The sequence below is a fragment of the Nuphar pumila genome, chromosome 4 (assembly GCF_984573655.1).
Source record: "Nuphar pumila chromosome 4, dmNupPumi1.hap1.1, whole genome shotgun sequence".
NCBI lineage: Eukaryota > Viridiplantae > Streptophyta > Magnoliopsida > Nymphaeales > Nymphaeaceae > Nuphar > Nuphar pumila.
In genome coordinates, this window is record NC_143252.1 from 554,230 (window position 1) to 571,805 (window position 17,576).

At 35.5% G+C, this 17,576-nt stretch overlaps 1 protein-coding gene across 1 annotated transcript in view; it reads right to left on the reverse strand.

Moving 5' to 3' along the window:
• Nucleotides 1-12,935: 12,935 nt before the first annotated feature.
• LOC149838999 (cysteine synthase-like) overlaps nucleotides 12,936-17,576 on the reverse strand; it is a 51,589-nt gene continuing 46,948 nt past the window's right edge. The window contains exons 6-10 of the mRNA XM_090002196.1: nucleotides 16,390-16,441; nucleotides 16,203-16,282; nucleotides 14,618-14,677; nucleotides 13,940-14,020; nucleotides 12,936-13,221 (exon numbers count right to left, since the gene is read on the reverse strand). Of these exons, the coding sequence (XP_089858322.1) occupies nucleotides 13,129-13,221; nucleotides 13,940-14,020; nucleotides 14,618-14,677; nucleotides 16,203-16,282; nucleotides 16,390-16,441 (366 nt within the window). The 3' untranslated portion in view covers nucleotides 12,936-13,128. The remainder of the gene's footprint in view (nucleotides 13,222-13,939; nucleotides 14,021-14,617; nucleotides 14,678-16,202; nucleotides 16,283-16,389; nucleotides 16,442-17,576) is intronic.

Sequence of the window (17,576 nt, forward strand, 5' to 3'; positions counted from 1 at the left end):
CTTACAAGAATTTAATTTTGTTTTGAAACATAAAGCTAAAAAAGATAATGTTGTAGCTAATGCTTTAAGTAGGAAAAGTTCTTTACTTTTTACAATGAAAATGCTTGTTTGGGGATTTAAAAAGTTTGCATCTTTGTATATTAGTGATAGTTATTTTTTTTTTAAATGTTAGTGAAACAATTGAAGGAAAGCATGATGATTTTTCATTGGTAGATGAATTTTTGTTTAAGAAAAAATTATTTTGCATACCTGATTGTTCCCTTAGATATATGTTCATTTCATATTTGCATAATGAAGGTCATTTTGGTAGAGATAGAACTATGAAACTTGTATCTTAAATATATTTTTGGGTACACATGAGAAAAGATGTGACTAGATTTGTGAAAAAATGTCATAGCTAAGGTTAGTGTCACAAATGAATGATTATATTTACCCTTACTCATACCAGAAAAATCATGACAACATATAACTATGGATTTTGTTATAGGTCTACCCAAAACGTCACATGGGTTAGATCTTAATTTTGTTGTGGTTGATAGATAAAAAAAATGACTAGATTTATACCATGTAGGAAAATTGTAGATGTTTTACGTATAGTAGATTTATTTTTTAAAGAAGTCTATAAATTGCATAGTATTCCTAAAATCATAACATCATATAAGGATGTTAAATTTGTGGGTTATTTTTAGAAGCAATTGTGCAAGAAATTAGCTTCATCATTAGATTTTAGTAATGTTCATCATCCTTAAACTAAAGTTGTGAATAGGTCCTTAAGCAACCTATTAAGAGCTTTAGTAGGGGATGAACCTAAATCATGGCTACGTATACTTGTTCAGGTCGAATTTGCTTTTAATAAGTTTGTTAATAGATCCACTATTTGCTATCTTGTATGGATTTAATATGTATTCACCAGTGGATTTGGATCAAATTCCTGTTGTTGGTCCTATTTTGAATAATGTCTAGGATTGTGTTTCTATACTGCATGACATTCATGAACAAGTACATTATAAGTTGCAATAAAGCATAAGTACTAGACTAGTTATGATAAAAAGCGCCAAAATACAATCTTTAAACCTGGTGATCTTGTTTAGTTTACTTTGACTAAAGAAAGAATGCATAGTGATATGCGTAGTAAATTAGCAAATAGGCGTATTGGTCCTTGTGAAATTACTAATAACATCAATGGTAATGCTTACATGATAAAATTGCCAGATCATTTCAAAACTTCTCATGTCTTCAATGTCAAATTGTAAAACATGTAAATTTTTAAGAGAAAATAAATAAAGGAATTGCCTTATTTCGTGTTAAAAATGCATTTTTATCTTTATTGTAAATTTTATGTGTTTTATATGCCTAATTTTATCTTTCTAACAAAGAAGGGTAAAATGGTCATTTCAATCATTGCTGTAAATAAAATATTATTGAAATATTCAATTTAATTATTTTAATGAGTCATAAACCCATTTAGGCATTTTTTATGTGTTTCAAACTTAACGGGACATTTTAATGGTTCTTAGAATATTTTCGTAAAAAGGATATTTTATTCATAAAATTTGTTTCAGAAATATTGTAATTTAATAGAATATTAACCTTAAAATCAAAATTTTGTCTAAAATAGGATTATTAACCTTCAATTAAATTAAATCTATTATTGTCGTAATTAAACATGACCCATTTCATCATGAAAAGTCCTAGTTAAAATTTTTAATGGTTTTGTTTTTGCGTTTTCTATTTTTTTTTTTTTTGCCTTTTTCTCTCGTTCCTTGGGTTGGGCTCGAACCGGGTCTGAACTGGACCCGAACCGGGTTCGAACCAGACCCGATGACACCCCTGATAAAGCCCTAACGCAAAATCCCCTTTCCTGTTTCTGTTCACCATCTCCCTCTCATGCAACCCGATTTTCCCCTTCCCCATTCACAGACCCGTCGAAGCAGCGCTGTCGCCGACCCTCGCTGACTGACGCCCTCCTTCCTCCCTTCTTTCCCTTTCTCCCTTCCCTTCTCTTTTTCTCCTTCCCTCGTTCGGGTGCCGACCGGGAACACCACCATGTTTCATTACCATCGTCGGGACTCACTTCGTTTCCCAGTTCGGGCACTGACCGGAGGGCAGCCATTCCCTCCTCAGCCATTGTTGGAGATCTAGAGAAGTCGTCTTCTCCTGTTCGTCGGAGGTCAGACGCTGCTGCGATACCATCGGGAGCCCCAACCACCATCGACCATCCGCTTCTTCGCCACCCTCTGCACGATCCATCGACTCCAAAAAGGGTATTTCCTTTGTCCCCCTTTTCTTTCTCTCAGTTTGGTATGGTTTTCTTTCTCTTTTTCGTTTTCTTTTTCTTTTTTCCTGTCTGCATTTTTCATATGTGTATCAGTTGTTTGATGCACATACTTGGTTATTCATGTAATGCACATACTTAATTCCATGACATGCTTTCATTTATTGTGCATAAGTATGTTAATTGCAAGTTTTCATCGTATGCTTCCATTTGATTCACATTCATGTCAATTATATGACTTCATTCACTGCATTGATTCATGTCATTTACATACTTACATTGTCGATACATATTCATATCAACGCAAAATTTTCTTAAGTGAGCATACACTTGTGAATGAACTATTTCCTTTTTGAAATAAACATACACACCACAAGGCACATTGTTATAAAGTGATAAAAATTTATAACACATACACAGCATGTGATAAAAAGTTTGTAAAACAAGGATCCAACACCCAGGCATATATACACATTTGTTTTTGTTTTTGTTTTTTTTGAGGGTTACACCCAGCCGACCAAGCCAACTGGGGTTCCAACATGCCCAGCCTACCCTGGTCGGCTGGGTTTGTCTGGACTGAACCCACCCAAACAGGTTGAACTACTGTTGGTTGGGCCGGACAGCACATGCATAGGCCCAGTCAGGGCCTGTGTGTGTTGTCAGGGCTGAACATGCGCAACAAAGCTTATGACAAAAAAAAACTTTTTTTTTATTAAGGATGTGACCCAGTCGGCTGGGTCTGGCATACCACCAAACCCACCCAGCGGACCTAGTCGGCTGGGTCAGTCATGTTGTCCAACATGACTTAGCCGACCCTAGGTCGGCTGGGTCAGTCATGTTGTCCAACATGACTTAGCCGACCCTAGGTCGGCTGGAGCCCAACAACACTAAGCAGTTTTTTTTTGTTACCATGGCCTAGCCGACCCAGTCGGCTGGGTCTGGCCTGCAGCTAAACCACCCATCCAACCCAATCGGCTGGGTCTACCACTCAGCCCAACCGACCCAGTCAGCTGGGCTAACTGCTCCAGAGGCTCAGCCGACTACAGGTCGGCTGTCCCAGCAGTAACCCAAAACAACAACAACAACAACAACAACAACTACGCCTTCATCCCAAAACAATTGGGGTCAGCGATATGAACCAAAAAAGAAATTCACAAAAATACATTGTTTTTTTAAACTATATTAAGCATACCCATATGAATCAGAAATACTTACCAAGATTTTATTACATCTTCTCAAGCATGAAATCACAGATTTATACACAGTTATGCATGCTTACACCATGGATTTCACATGCTTTTTCATGCATTGAATGTATTAACATGTAAACACAAAAAACAACAATTCCTACCATGAAATAAATTCTGATTTAGTTCTAAAAATGACTATGCACATAAATACAGTTTCAAAAAGGTTTAAAGAATCAAAACGCATCCATGGAAGAGAGATATATGGATCCTCTTCTATGTATTTTTGAGGGATCACATGGACCTACGTTTTTACCATAGTTTTAGACCGTGGTTAGGCATGAGAATCGAATCGGTATTCAATTTCTCATTTAAATCACAAGAAGAAACCCGTACCTTTGATAGGAATAAAAAAATAGAGAAAAATCAATGGTGGAAAAGGTGGCTGGACCGTTGAAAAAGAAAGTAATCCCTTCTTCTTCTTCTTCTCCTTCCCTTTCTCTTTCTCTCTTTCTCCTTCTTTCTTCTCTCTCTCTCTCTCTAAATAAAGAGTGGGAGAGGGGGGTGATGCCCCCCCTTTTTCTCCAGCTCTTTCTCTAAGAGAGAGTTCCCAAAAAGTGAAACTCTCCCTCTCTTAGTTTCCTAAATTTTCAAAATACTACTAAATGTTGACTTTTCCATATTTCGTAGTTTTTGTAACTTTTTAAAGCTTTTAAAACTCTATTTAAGTAAGTATGAGGGCTCTCTCTTAAGGAGTCCCACTCATCCCTAAACCAAATTTCGGAATTAATATTAATTAATTAAAAATATCTAACAACTTTCAAAAATAACCAAATTAACCCTAAAGGCTTCTTAACTATATTAAACCCCAAATTAAGGCTTTAAATTGAATTTAAAGCTAGAAAAATGTTGGACTTGAATTTGGATCTGAATCTAGATCCAAGATCCAAACCCACACCCAAAACAAAAATTGGAGCAAGACCTGGATCAAATCCAAATTTTAAGCAGGACCAAAATAGAATCCAAACCCATAAAAATTTGGATCCTAAGCCTTGGATCTAATCTGATCCAACTCTGGATCCATTTCGATAAATTGCTAAATTTTCAAAAACACGCGATTTTTGGGCCAACTGTGACTCGAATTTAGGAAAGTAAAATATCATCGCGCTCAGAATTTTGAGACGCATCCAACAATATATTACACGAGTATCAAATTTTAAATTTTGCCTAAAAATAACCTAAATTTTGCTTGAATTTAAAGGTCGAAATTAAAACTCTTTCTCACGCTTCGTTTGGCTTGTCTTGACCTTGTCGATGAGATCTGGGTCAAGCCCAGACTCAAAGACTTTAGTCTAAAAATTGAGCCTCAAACGATTTTTCTTTCAGACTTAACCAAATTTTTGTCAAGATTATAAAATGACCAAGTACTAAAATACAAGATATTACAAAATCGATTCTTTGAGTATTGAGCTTCTGAAAACCCTTCAGAATAAATTAATCATAACTTTTAGCAGACAATGCCAAAATTTACAAATCTTAATTCATTGGAAAGACAATAGAATTTTGTTGAATTTGTTTGTTCTGAGCTTTTCCAAACTCAGTCGTCAAAGGGATCAAAAATCCTCTCGAAACAGTCAGACTAGTCACCTATCTGTACCGGGTGTCTTGTCCATCCATCCCATAGAACCTATCATAACTTTGCCTACACAGATCCAAATTCAGAGCTTTCAGATCTATTGGAAAGGTGTGCGCATTGCGCAACTTTCTTGTGTTGGCCTCCTCTCTCATAATAGAGTACTCAGGCTTCGAATCACATATTGTTTGAGTCCTATTTGGTCTCACCTGCTTAACTTAGCTTTCACACATGGAGATCCAATTGGATCTCTGATTGTGGATTGGCTCGTGTGCCGAGTCCGCCATCACATACTATGGCAGCCTGCTGGGGTTGACCCATACAACCCTATTGCACCTTAGCCTTCTTCACAGGCGGTGCCCTGCTCGTCTCGACTGCGGGTCTAGGGGCTTTGTTCATGTTGACCTTCGACCTGTCGAATCGCTTGGGTTGAGTCTTCCTAGAAGACTCTCAGTCGTCCTGTGACAAAAAAATCATTGTTACTATCTACTTGGGATTGTCTTTAGAAAATAAAAGAGTCAAGTTTTAATTTTTTTCACCTGAAGTACGGTAGCCATCTCGATGACCTGGTTGAGATTTTGAGGGTGACTGATAAGCACACAGGTCCTCAGTCTGTCTCGCAGCCTGTGAATATATTTCTTCGTCCGTGCCTCGTCAGTACTGTAGGTATGCAGGCAATACTTCTCCAGGTGCTGGAATCATGTGGTGTATTCTGCCACCTTCATGGAGCCTTGCTGGAGATCTAAGAACTCTTGCATCTTGCGATCTCGAGCGAATTGTGCGAAATAGGTATCCAAGAACACCTTTGAGAACTCCTCCCAAGGCAGTGCACGTCGCTCATTCGGTGTGTAGTGCACCTCCCGTGTAGTCTCCCACTAACTCTTGGCGTCACCTTGGTGACGGTAGGTGCCGAAAAAGACCCGCCTCTTAGCAAAAATTTGAGGATCTCAAAGATCTCACCAATAGCGCGGACCCACTCCTTTGTCGCATTTGGGTCCTCCTTCCCAGTGAAGGTTGGGGGCTCAGTTCCATGAAGCGTTTGTAGGACACTCCATGGGTCGTAGCAGCAAGCAATGCTACATTGCCATTCACCTTGTTATTAGCAAGGTTCTGGCAGGTGGTGTGATCGTTGTAAAAAAAAATCATTTTTCTTTTTGGAAAGAAAGAGAAAAACTCTCGCAAGGTCCACTTGACCTTTTGAAAAGGATTTTGAAAATTTACTTTTAAAAAAATGCAGGAAAATGGGGGAGACGGGGGTTCGCTTGTCAGTACGAGGGGTAATTGAACCAATGATCGAATTTATGCCTTTGCTTTCCCTAAATTTGCCTAAGAAATTATTCTAAGTCCTAAATGCACATTGAATCAGCCCTGTGCTATGAATTTGAACTTGAAAATATGTATGCTTTTGGAAATACTTCAGAAATTTGGATTTTCTAAGTGATTTTGAAATGGATTTGAAAATATCCTTTAAGAAATGACTTTGAAGTTTAGAAATCGATTTTGCATTGAGAAATTAGAATTTGAAATCAATTGGAATTGAAAACTTTGAGATTGAATTCAAAGTTGAGTTTTAAAATTAGAAATCTAAATTGATTTAAAATAGAAAATCGAAATTGGAGTTTGATTTCTAAACTGAGAATTGAATTCAGAAATCAAACTTGGAATTTTTGAAATTATATTTGGAATTTTAGGATTTTGAAGTTGAAAATCAGAATTGGGTTTGAAATTAAAATTGGACTTTGATTTGAAATTGAAGAATTTGAAATATGAATAAATGTAATTGAATTATAATTTAAACTAAAGAAATTGAAATTGAATTTGAATTTGAATTTGAATTTGAAATTGAAATTGAAATTTTGGAAATAAAATTAGAATTTAGAATTGGAAATTCAAAATTTGATTGGGAATTAAAATTGAGGATTGAAATGAAATTTGAAATTAAGAATTGCAATTTTGGAATGAAAATTTTGAAATTGAATTTGAAATTTGAAATTGAGAATGGATATTTGAAATAGGTTTTGACATTGGTATACCAATAACACTTAATAGTTAAAGCCCAACCACACCATTCTTGGGTCTCAATGGTAGAAAAGGTCCTCTACTACCATGACTGAGGACACGAGCTCTAATATTGTGATCTTAGGGAAAACCATACCACGTTGTCTCCCACGACAGCCATCCAAGGAGCAAAAATTAACACACTATTTGAGTATCTTTTATATTTTTAACTTTTATGCGTTTTCACATAAAATGGTTTTGGATCCACAAAATCCATATCTTGCATTCATGCCACATGAGCTCCATATCTAACTCAAACATATATATCATCTAATGCATCATCTGATTGGGCTCTCTTTTCTCAGACACAACAACATACCCATCATGTGCCAATATGTGCAAATATGTGTTATTCATCATATGCATCATGACAAAATTTAAACTTCGCATTAAATTTTTTTTTATAAAAGATTGCATAACCACCATGCTTCAATAGGCCCACATATTGTACATCAGTATGTCACAATTTCATTTGGTCCACCTCTTGAACCATCACATGTATTAAAACCAAAAACACTTCACTCACAAGACTGTTTAATGCAGAAGTTTACCTAACATTAGAAAATATGTCATGAATCATGCATAACGAATTAGTATTAGGATTTTAAATGAAGGCACTTACATATGTTAAACACATACCCTAAAAAACATAGACCTTAACTTATTACAGAACATTAAATAAAAATTTTGTAACACAAATTGTTTTCTGATCATAGAACAATCTTGTCCCATTCTGTCTCTCCAATTAAAAATCAATTATAAATCATCTAGGAAGAATTAGATGTTGGAGTTTTTACTGTGCGTGACTTGATATGTCAGATTCAATCCCACAAAAATTCAGAATTTAATTTTATTCTAACATAGAGCTAAAAATCCTAAAATACATATTGTTTCTGTTATTTCATAGAACGTGTCAGAAAAATATAGATTATAGACTGACTTTCATGAATTTTCTTTTTTAAACCGTGAGGAATTGACTTCTAAGATTTTAATCGTGTGTTCTTCTATATCTAGACTAACACACCTTAAATCTCAACCATAGATCCTGAATCGGAGATATGATTTTTTACAAAATATCCTGTTTCTACAAACTCACTGCCAGTATAGAATTTTTTGTGCCAACGTATAGAGGGCATATCTCCCAATCCACAACTTATTAAAGTCTGAGATTTAATCTAGGATTACTTTCATATGTATGTAATATCTTCACAAATTTTTAGGATTTACGAGTATATGGTTTGGGAAAACCAAATTATTTTTCTGACTACTAGGATCAAAATACACATAACAAAATATAACTTTTCAAGAATCAATCAAGAAAATTCAAGATTTCAAAAAGAACTTCAAGAAAACCATCCATCAAAAATACATCAGATCCATTTATACACATATTTAACATATTGTATAAGAAAAGTCTAATACATAATATGAATATAACACCCAAAATCAACCTTTTTCGAAAGAAAAACACATTTGCTTTATAATATGAATCAAAATTAACTTTCGTAAAAAGAATCTTGTCTTAAAAATTAATCTAACCTAGATTCTCTGTACACAATCCATAAAAACAAGGTTTAATGGTTGATTGGCCTATGTTAAACCCCATACATGCTGAAAAATATAAAAAACTTGTACCTTGATGCAGTTTTGTTCATAGGAAATTGTTTCTTAATGCAACGATGGTCGATCCTCCTTTTCTCTCTCTCTCCCCCCCCCCCTCGCTACAAAGATCAACCCCTCTTAAATAGATGAGGTTGGGGTTTTCTCTTCCTATTCCACCCCTAGGTGATGCCCTAGCTCCCCCCCCCCCCCCCCCTCTTAGAGTTTCCCAACAAATAAACTTCTTAAAAATTAAATCTCTAGTGTTTTTTTAGAAGTTCTAAGTAAAACAAACTCCTAATCTAGTTTTAACTTTTCACTAATTTTTTTTTTATAATTTGGACTCCTCAAGTGGTCTCATGCATGGATTATGGAACCTCTCCATTAGGTTCATGATCCAACCTAGGATTTAACGTATAATACTATTTTTTTTATTAAATGAATGATAATTAATTATAATGAGCCTACACCTACAAATTTTTTGAAATAAAAGCATTCACATAAAAATCTTATTGATTTTAGAAAAAATTCTCATTAATTAAAAATTTTGGGTTTTACAGAAAGAGAGAGAGAGGTCTTCCAGCAGAAAAATCAGTGGTGGCAGAGGCAGCAGGAAACTGTTCGGCGAGGCAATGGGGTGGCAGAGAGGCAGTGGTGGAGGTAGAGGAAGGAGCGGTGGAGGAATGGTGGGAGGGGAAAGAGGAAAGAAGGGAAAATCGGGTTTACACAGGAATTGTCTTCCTGATCTCCATATCATACAGTTCCTGTTGGTTCAAAATGGTTTACATATTTTAGTTTCTTAATATATATATATATATATATATATATGGGAATGAAAACCTTCCCAATGAATTTTTTTTGGTATTTTTTTTTCAAAATTCTTACCAGTCAGCATGATTGATTTAGTATAAATCAACACTTGGATCATGAATTTTGGATAGAAAAAATAGTATTTGGAGCCTCAAAAATTTATGAAAATTGTATGACGTTGATTTTAAAACTTATAAAAACTTATCTATGCATCGGAATCAAATGCTCCGAGAGCTGATTCATATAAAAATAAACATATAGATCACATCTGTACAGTCAGAATTTTGAAAAAAAATGCCAAAAATCCAATAAAATGTCCATTGGAGAGGTTTTCATTTCCACACACACATATATATATATATATATATAGAGAGAGAGAGAGAGAGAGAGATTGGTTCCTTCTACCATTCATAAAGTGTTGACAGTGCTGATATTCAATTTTTCATGTCACGTTTTGTAAATCTGACCCTACAGATGTGTGCAACACGATTGATTTGCTAGAAATCAGCTGTTCGATCGTGTGTTTTTGATGAAAAAATGTGATTTTAAGAACCATAAAGTTTATAAAAATTATGGGCCATTGGTTTTTTACGTCTTACATAAACCTACTTAACCAAAAATAATAATAATAATAATAATAATAATAATAATTTAAGATTGTCCATACCGTCTTACCCGGGTATGAAGAACCAATCGATCATTATATATATATATATATATATATATATATATATATATATATATATATATAGAGAGAGAGAGAGAGAGAGAGAGTAGGGTGATTTTCAGACATTTGTGCACCTGTTGATTGCGAGCGATCAGCGGTGCAAAAAAATTTGCACACAACACAGTTTTTAGCGCCATTCAAAACGGCCGCTAAAACAGTTTTTTCGAAAAAAATAGGACGTGTGAAGCACGTCTGCCTTTCATCTGACAAAAGGGGGTCTGATGATACGTCTAACATTGAATGAACAAAGTGTTTGACGTTATGTCAGAGTGTGCGCTGCTGATCGCACACTCAGTGGTGCGTGCTAGTCTTGAGTAAAATGGCCTTTAGCAGAGGTCAAAGGCTGTTTCTGCCCAAGGAATTAGCGGCGGAGAAGCACCGCCTCTAATTTTTTTTTCAACACATTGACGAACGAGCATCATTCGACCTTGTGGGTTTTCCTATATATATATATATATATATATATATATATATAGCTTGTGCTTTTTTTAAGAGAATCTCACCTTGCAAATATGATTTACATGGTCTATTAGATGAGAATTGACTTTTGAATCCCCAGAATCTAGTGTGCGTATAGTTTTTTTAGTGATTCAAAAATTAACGGCAAAAAATGCACCAAATATTCATGACTTAAAAAAGGGTACTTTCTTTGTTGAAACACGCGATCCAAGGTCAATCTCTAACAAACTGACTGCTAAACAAATCTGCAGGGTCATATTTATCCAAATTGACACTTTTCTGAAAGAACCTAAATAGTTTAGTGTTGAATTCATATTTATCTAATTTCATCTTATGGGGTCCAAACTATATTTTTTTCTAAACTTTACGTTCACATCTCAATCAAAACTAATGGGTTTTAAAGCTTTCTACATGTAAAACCTAGTTGATACTTGGAGTTTATTTGGATCCACAATTTCAAAACTTAAAAATCTAAATGTGGTGCAACAATCAGGATGTCTGTCTGTTTTTATCCATGGTTACAGAGAGAGAGAGAGAGAGAGAGAGACTATTTATTAGAAAGACTCTCTTCCATGAACAAAGGCCTTAACCGATAAAACCTGTTCCTCCTATTAAAATAATGAGAAATGCTATACAGACCGCTAAGGCCTCTGTATACCACTGACCATAGATCTCATCGCTCCATTTGGACGTCATATATTGGTGGAGCCTATTCCACCGGTGAACCAGTTTCTACTTCAAGAGGGAGAGGCGTGGGCCTGTTCTATCTCATTCAAGCCTTCCTTTTTACTTTAGGAAGGAAAATGAACCACAACTTACCCAAAATCTCTCTCTCTCTCTCCCTCTCGATGGTAAGTCATGAACGACTAGTTTTTGTTCATAAACTATTCTTTAGCAGACTCACCAGTCATGAAATAATTCAGAATCGTGGGCATGTAATGGCACTGGTAAATGGTGCCTTTTTGCTTTCTATTGGAACTACACTGAAAAAAAAAAGGTTGTAGCATGGGGACAAGGAGTTTTGGTTTTGGACTTCAGCGGATGAGCTGAAACCAATCAACATTCAGTAGAGATAGAGAGATACGTTAAAAATGCAAAAAGAAGAAGAAAAGGGAATGCTCTTAGTTTGAGAATGGAAAAAGAGTAATCTTTGGAGTTTTTTTTTTGAAAGGCAAGTTGGGGTTAAGGCAGACCCCCATCAGTTATTACTCAACGTACCACTGGGGTTTGAACCTGCAACGTCCCACCACAAGGAGACGTGCACTGACAGCTCCTACCAACCGTTGGTGTAATCTTTGGAGTTGGCATGCAGCGATTGGTTTTAGCAGAAACTGCAAGTCAGTGACCCTGTTTTCTGCAGGATTTTATGAATTAAAAAGGCTCCTGAACTAACAATCATCGTCTACCTCCACATACAAAGCTAAACAAATGAAAATCAGTGAACCTTATGTTGTGTGCTGTCAAGGTTTCTCAGTGTGCTGATTGTTCAAAGCTCTAGAGAGAGAGAGAGATTTTGGGTAAGTTGTTAAACAACTATCCATCTTCGTACTAAAGTTAAAAAGGAAGGCTTGAATGAGATAAAACAGGGGCCCACGCCTTTTCCTCTCGAAGTAGAAACTGGCTCACCAGTGGAATAGATTTGTGGAATATGGTCAGCGTTATACAGAACCCCCGGGGGTCTATAGCATTTCTCTAAAATAATCCACGGCACATGAGATTGTTGGTCAGCAAAAGGGAGACCCCCTTAGGCAGCAGGCGTACATTACTCTTGCCTCAAATGTCCATAGAGATAGTGGTGATAATTAATTAATTAATGCACGATGAAACCACCATACCATCTTAGATTCCGTTAGGCATAGTGACCTTGTTAATGTCTATGAGATCGTTGGAAGCTAAACAACTACGATGTATGTACATGAAAAATTGTCATGTACTCTAATAATGTTTCATCACTGCAGGCAGGACCTTTTTAACACTTTTGAGATCGAATCAATCATCCAACATAATGATTAAATTATTTTGAAGGCAAATACATATGGCACTAAAAGCTACATAAGTTTCACCGTTGAAAGTCACAGACCACAACCAGATACGCACTCACTAGTAATTATAATAATATCTTTTTTTTCATCGTGAACAAAAAAGACGTCTGTTGCCATAGGGTCATATGATCAGTCGTATAAGATGTAGTACAACGAAGAATACTTCACTTTATTTAAGCACATAAATAACACATTATTGTTCATAATAAAACCTGATCTATGAGAGAAAATGGCACTTAAAGTACTCAAGAACCCTACTGGTGTTTATTAAGAGACTTTATGAATCACAACTTTACCAAGAAAAAGAAAACAAAAAGAGCTTTCTTAGCCCTTTCCTATCAGAGCTGAGGTTGCATTTTCTCACATTCTTCTCTTATTGATTGGAAGAGGATGGAAGAAAGATATCTTTCACCGAAGCTTGGGAAGACAACCTGCAATGTTCCAAATCTAGATAAGTACAGGGGCTAGATTGGTTATGCTCTCTGAATAACATGATGAAGGAAGCGTAATCTTCAAATGACCTCTATACCTTTAATCATAAATAATAAATTAACGGAACTTTCCTTGCATTTAAAGCACCCCAAAAGTTTTATGTTGAAAAGCAAATAATTCATATGGTAACTAACATTAATTTTGTATCTCAAAACAACCAATTTAGCTTAACAATTATTAAAGCTGATTTTAGCTCAAACCTTTTAACTTATTCATATACTGATGACTTCATCACACACATCGAAACCCATCAACAAAATAAAAACCATGGCTTGCATTAACCTTTATAAAACTTGACAATAATGAAAGTTTGGAATGTCTGAAGGGTAGAAAATAACTATATTTGAACATCAAAAAAATTTGTATATGTCACGGGGATAGCATAGTAATTTCAAGTCCATACTCAACATTAACCCAAAATTGATCCAAGGTGGTAGGGAAAATGGGGGTATTTTCTTAAAGATGGCAAGGGTTTGGGGTCACTTGAAAAGTATGAAAATTATGGTAGTCATATTAATTTGGACAAAATTTTGGTGGGCCTGCATTTGAAAATTAGCCTAAAGGAAATAAAAGAACAATGGTAAGTCATCCAACAAGATGTACATTTTAGAAAAGGGGAAAGAACAGAAAGAGAACAATGCAATACATAAAGCATACCGCGATAAGCTTCCCAGCATTTTCCTGTCTTTTGGCTACCTTCATGGCAGCTGCAGCTGCTGCTCCAGAAGAAATCCCAACCTGGATTTTAAGTACTTGAATGTAAGTATGCCACTGTTTATCAAGTGCATAGCTCAACTGTGTATCCATAGTAATATATCAAGAAGAAAAAAGCAACTCAACATGCATAGATAGGTGCAGTACTATGCAAACTAGGGGCACTCATCAATAAAGACACATAACTTTATACATGTAGAAGTTTATATGCTTGTATATACATGTAGAAGTTTATATGCTTGTATATACATGTCTACATAAATTGTGATAGACAGACTGAGTTGAAGAACACATAGGGCACGTCTGCTTGGCCCTTTTCAAATTTTCCCATGAGAATCATTCCAACTCATGACTCCTCCAACTCCCACAATATGTGAGAGAATGAATCGTATTAATCCATTGTCTTACAGCCCCGCTTTCTCACAATTTTTTTTACATGAGAAAATGGGGTGTGTGAGAATCCTTTTTCTCACAAATGTGCGAGAATGATTCTCATAAGGGGCCAACCAAATATAACCATAATCATCATCATATATTTTCCCATCTACATTGGTTTAGGTGCACACACATGCAATAAAGATTTCTAAGCAAGCTTGAAATTTTTTAGAATTTTAGGTTTACCAACAAGCCTTCTTGAAGAGCCAGTTGCTTTGCAGTTTCAACAGCTTCATCACTAGAGATCTGCATGATAAATCATCATCAAGAGATAAATGAGAAAAAAGCAAATATGACAAAAAATAAGACCACTGAAATAAAAGTAGAACTTTCCTTGTGCATGTGCAGAAATAATTTACTGATGGTGGATGGCTCTTCCAGCATGCAATTATTATGAAAACACATGAAGTTCAACATTTAATAGCTAACTACTAGTAAAAAAACCCAGGTTTGGTATAAAACGCTAGCAACACAAAGTAACCTAACCATGGAAATGAACATGAAGTATTGCCAGATGAACTAAACAAGTGAACTTGCTTAGTGACGTACTAAGGATATTGAGAACATAGCCCATTTTGGCCCAAGCAACCACAAAGAATCAGCCTTAATACCAACTGCCAAAAACAGTGAGGTATGAAAAATATGAACTTAAAATTAAAAGAAAGTAATAGGTTCAATAATGCCAGTCGGACCTCAAGTTTGAATTGATTGGTGTTGACTGAGTGATTATAATAATCACTTTGTCGCAGGAGATTAAAACTATATATGCATATTCATAATTAAGATTGCATACTTATAGTAACAGTGCGATCTGGGTAGTGTTTTAAAAATCAAAGGCAAATGCTAAGGCAGATTCCAAATATATTCCTTGAGGTAGCACAGATGCAGAAGCCATGGAGAACAAAATAAAGGTTTACAGAATATACAAAATAAGGAGAATATTGTCCAAGGTATAAATTAACTTGCATAAAAGAAAAAGAGCACTAATCATTGGAAAGTGTTTAAGGTGTGTCCTGATCAGGTTTCACTCCCAAGATACTTACTGATTAACTTTTATCTTAAAATAAGGAAGACTGAATATCATTTACTAAAACCAGTAAATTGAGTTAAAATACTAATAGATTAAAACAAGGTTAAAAATCAAACTTATTAGAGCTTAAAAGAATTTGTAATAACAATATTGTCATGCACTACATAAAAAACAAATCATAGCAAAAGGCAACAGAGTGAATTATTAGGGTGGGAGTTATGTCCTTAATGTAAGCCTAATGTGGCACAAAAATCAATACAAGCACCAACTTTTAAATGGAAATAAAAAGACGAACTAGGAATTACAATGCTAAAAAATGATTCAAACACATAAAACCCAACAAAAAGAAGAAACTTTCTGAGAAAATTATTAGATAAATAAAGCAGCCAATGAACTAAGATACTTCAGAGTGACGCAAGGTTTATTTAGCAGAGGAAGTCATTAAGTGCAGAAACTGTTAGTAGCCTCCTAGCCCACTACTATGACTAGCAAGTTAGTTAATAAGGGGTGAGAAAAGCTTGAAATACACATCCTTCTTATGAATGATGTAGATCTTAAGCATAAATCTAAGAGCCATAAACCTGTTTTCATTATTCATATCTTCTTTTGATAGGCTCAGGATAGAGCTTCTTATCATGCAAACATGCACTATGACTCTTCCTTGCCAAGATGCTTTTATTAGAACCATGCATGGTTGCATCATGGTAAAAAACAGATTATTACAAAGATTCAGACTTGTACCTCTAAGACTTCATCAAGTATATCCAGGTCCAAGTTTTTAGGCACAAAACCTGCTCCTATGCCTTGAATCTTGTGTGGTCCTGCATGATAGAGAGAAAATCTTTTAAAGAAGCACTCTGCAGGGTAGCCTAATATATAAAAAGAAGCGTATGCAAATCAAGGTATGACCATGAAAGAATATTTTTACCTGGCTTTCCTCCTGACAGTATGTTGCTTTCCAAAGGCTCCACACCAATAACCTTACAAAAAAAGAAAGGAAAAGATGCTAGCCCACAAAGTAACAACGAACATAAACCAGCATAAAATGATGGATAAACATTCAAAGAGAGCAAAAGATCAAGATTGTGTCTTTTAACACTAACCATCGAAAAAAGAACAAAGATAACTAAGATTTTATATATGGCACAAAAATCATTTTGTCACACTAACCACCTGAAATACAGACAGTTGATTGAGGTTTCTTAACCACCATAAACAGCTTCTTTAATTACTTCCTATGATAAAAATTATTCTTCATTAGAATGTAAAAATTGAACCTTTTGCCCTCGCTACACAAAATAACAATATTGCCCAACACTTTTTTGCTTTTCCATCAATCCTCCATTAAAATATAACTTCCTCTTTATTGTCAAGAGGGGAGGAGTGCAAGAGGGGAGTGCTTAGTAAACTGAAGATAGAGAAGAAAAGGGAATATGATTCATGTTGTGGCTGAAGTGTCACTAATCTAATTGTTTAAATCAACTTTAGCAACATAGAATCAATTCAAGCAACCATGGAACAATCCCAAGGTACTGTTCGAATGACACCCAAAACCAGGTTGGGGGGCTGTTCTCCAACCCCTTCCTCCTCTTTTCTCTTAACGCACCCCCCACCCTTATTTGTCTGGCCATTTCCGGCCGGCCACTGGACAGAAACTGGTCAGAAACCAGATTTTTTTTTGAATTTTTTGCACTTTCATGGTTGGCCAAGCCATTTTCTGGGTGGCTGCACCAGCTGGAAAAATACCAAAAAAATCATATTTGTGAGCATTTTTTAAGTGGCTGGCCTGCTGACACCAACCGGGCCATTTCCTGGCCGGAAAATGGCCGACCAACTTTTTTTTTTCGGGATATGGCAGGCCATTTTCCGACAGGTGGCTGCCAGGAAAATGGCCGACCTTTTTTTTATTTAATTTTTCTTTTTTTTTTTAAGACCAAGTCATCCAAACACATGGTAACTCAAGTTTTTGGCAAACCAAGTTTCTCATAAACCTGGTTTTGCGCTATGTCATCCAAAGCAAGGCCCTAGTATATGCATACAAGTAGCATTAAGAAAATAGAGAAACATTATAACAAACCACAACATAAGGATTTTACATGGCTTACCCACAAAGGA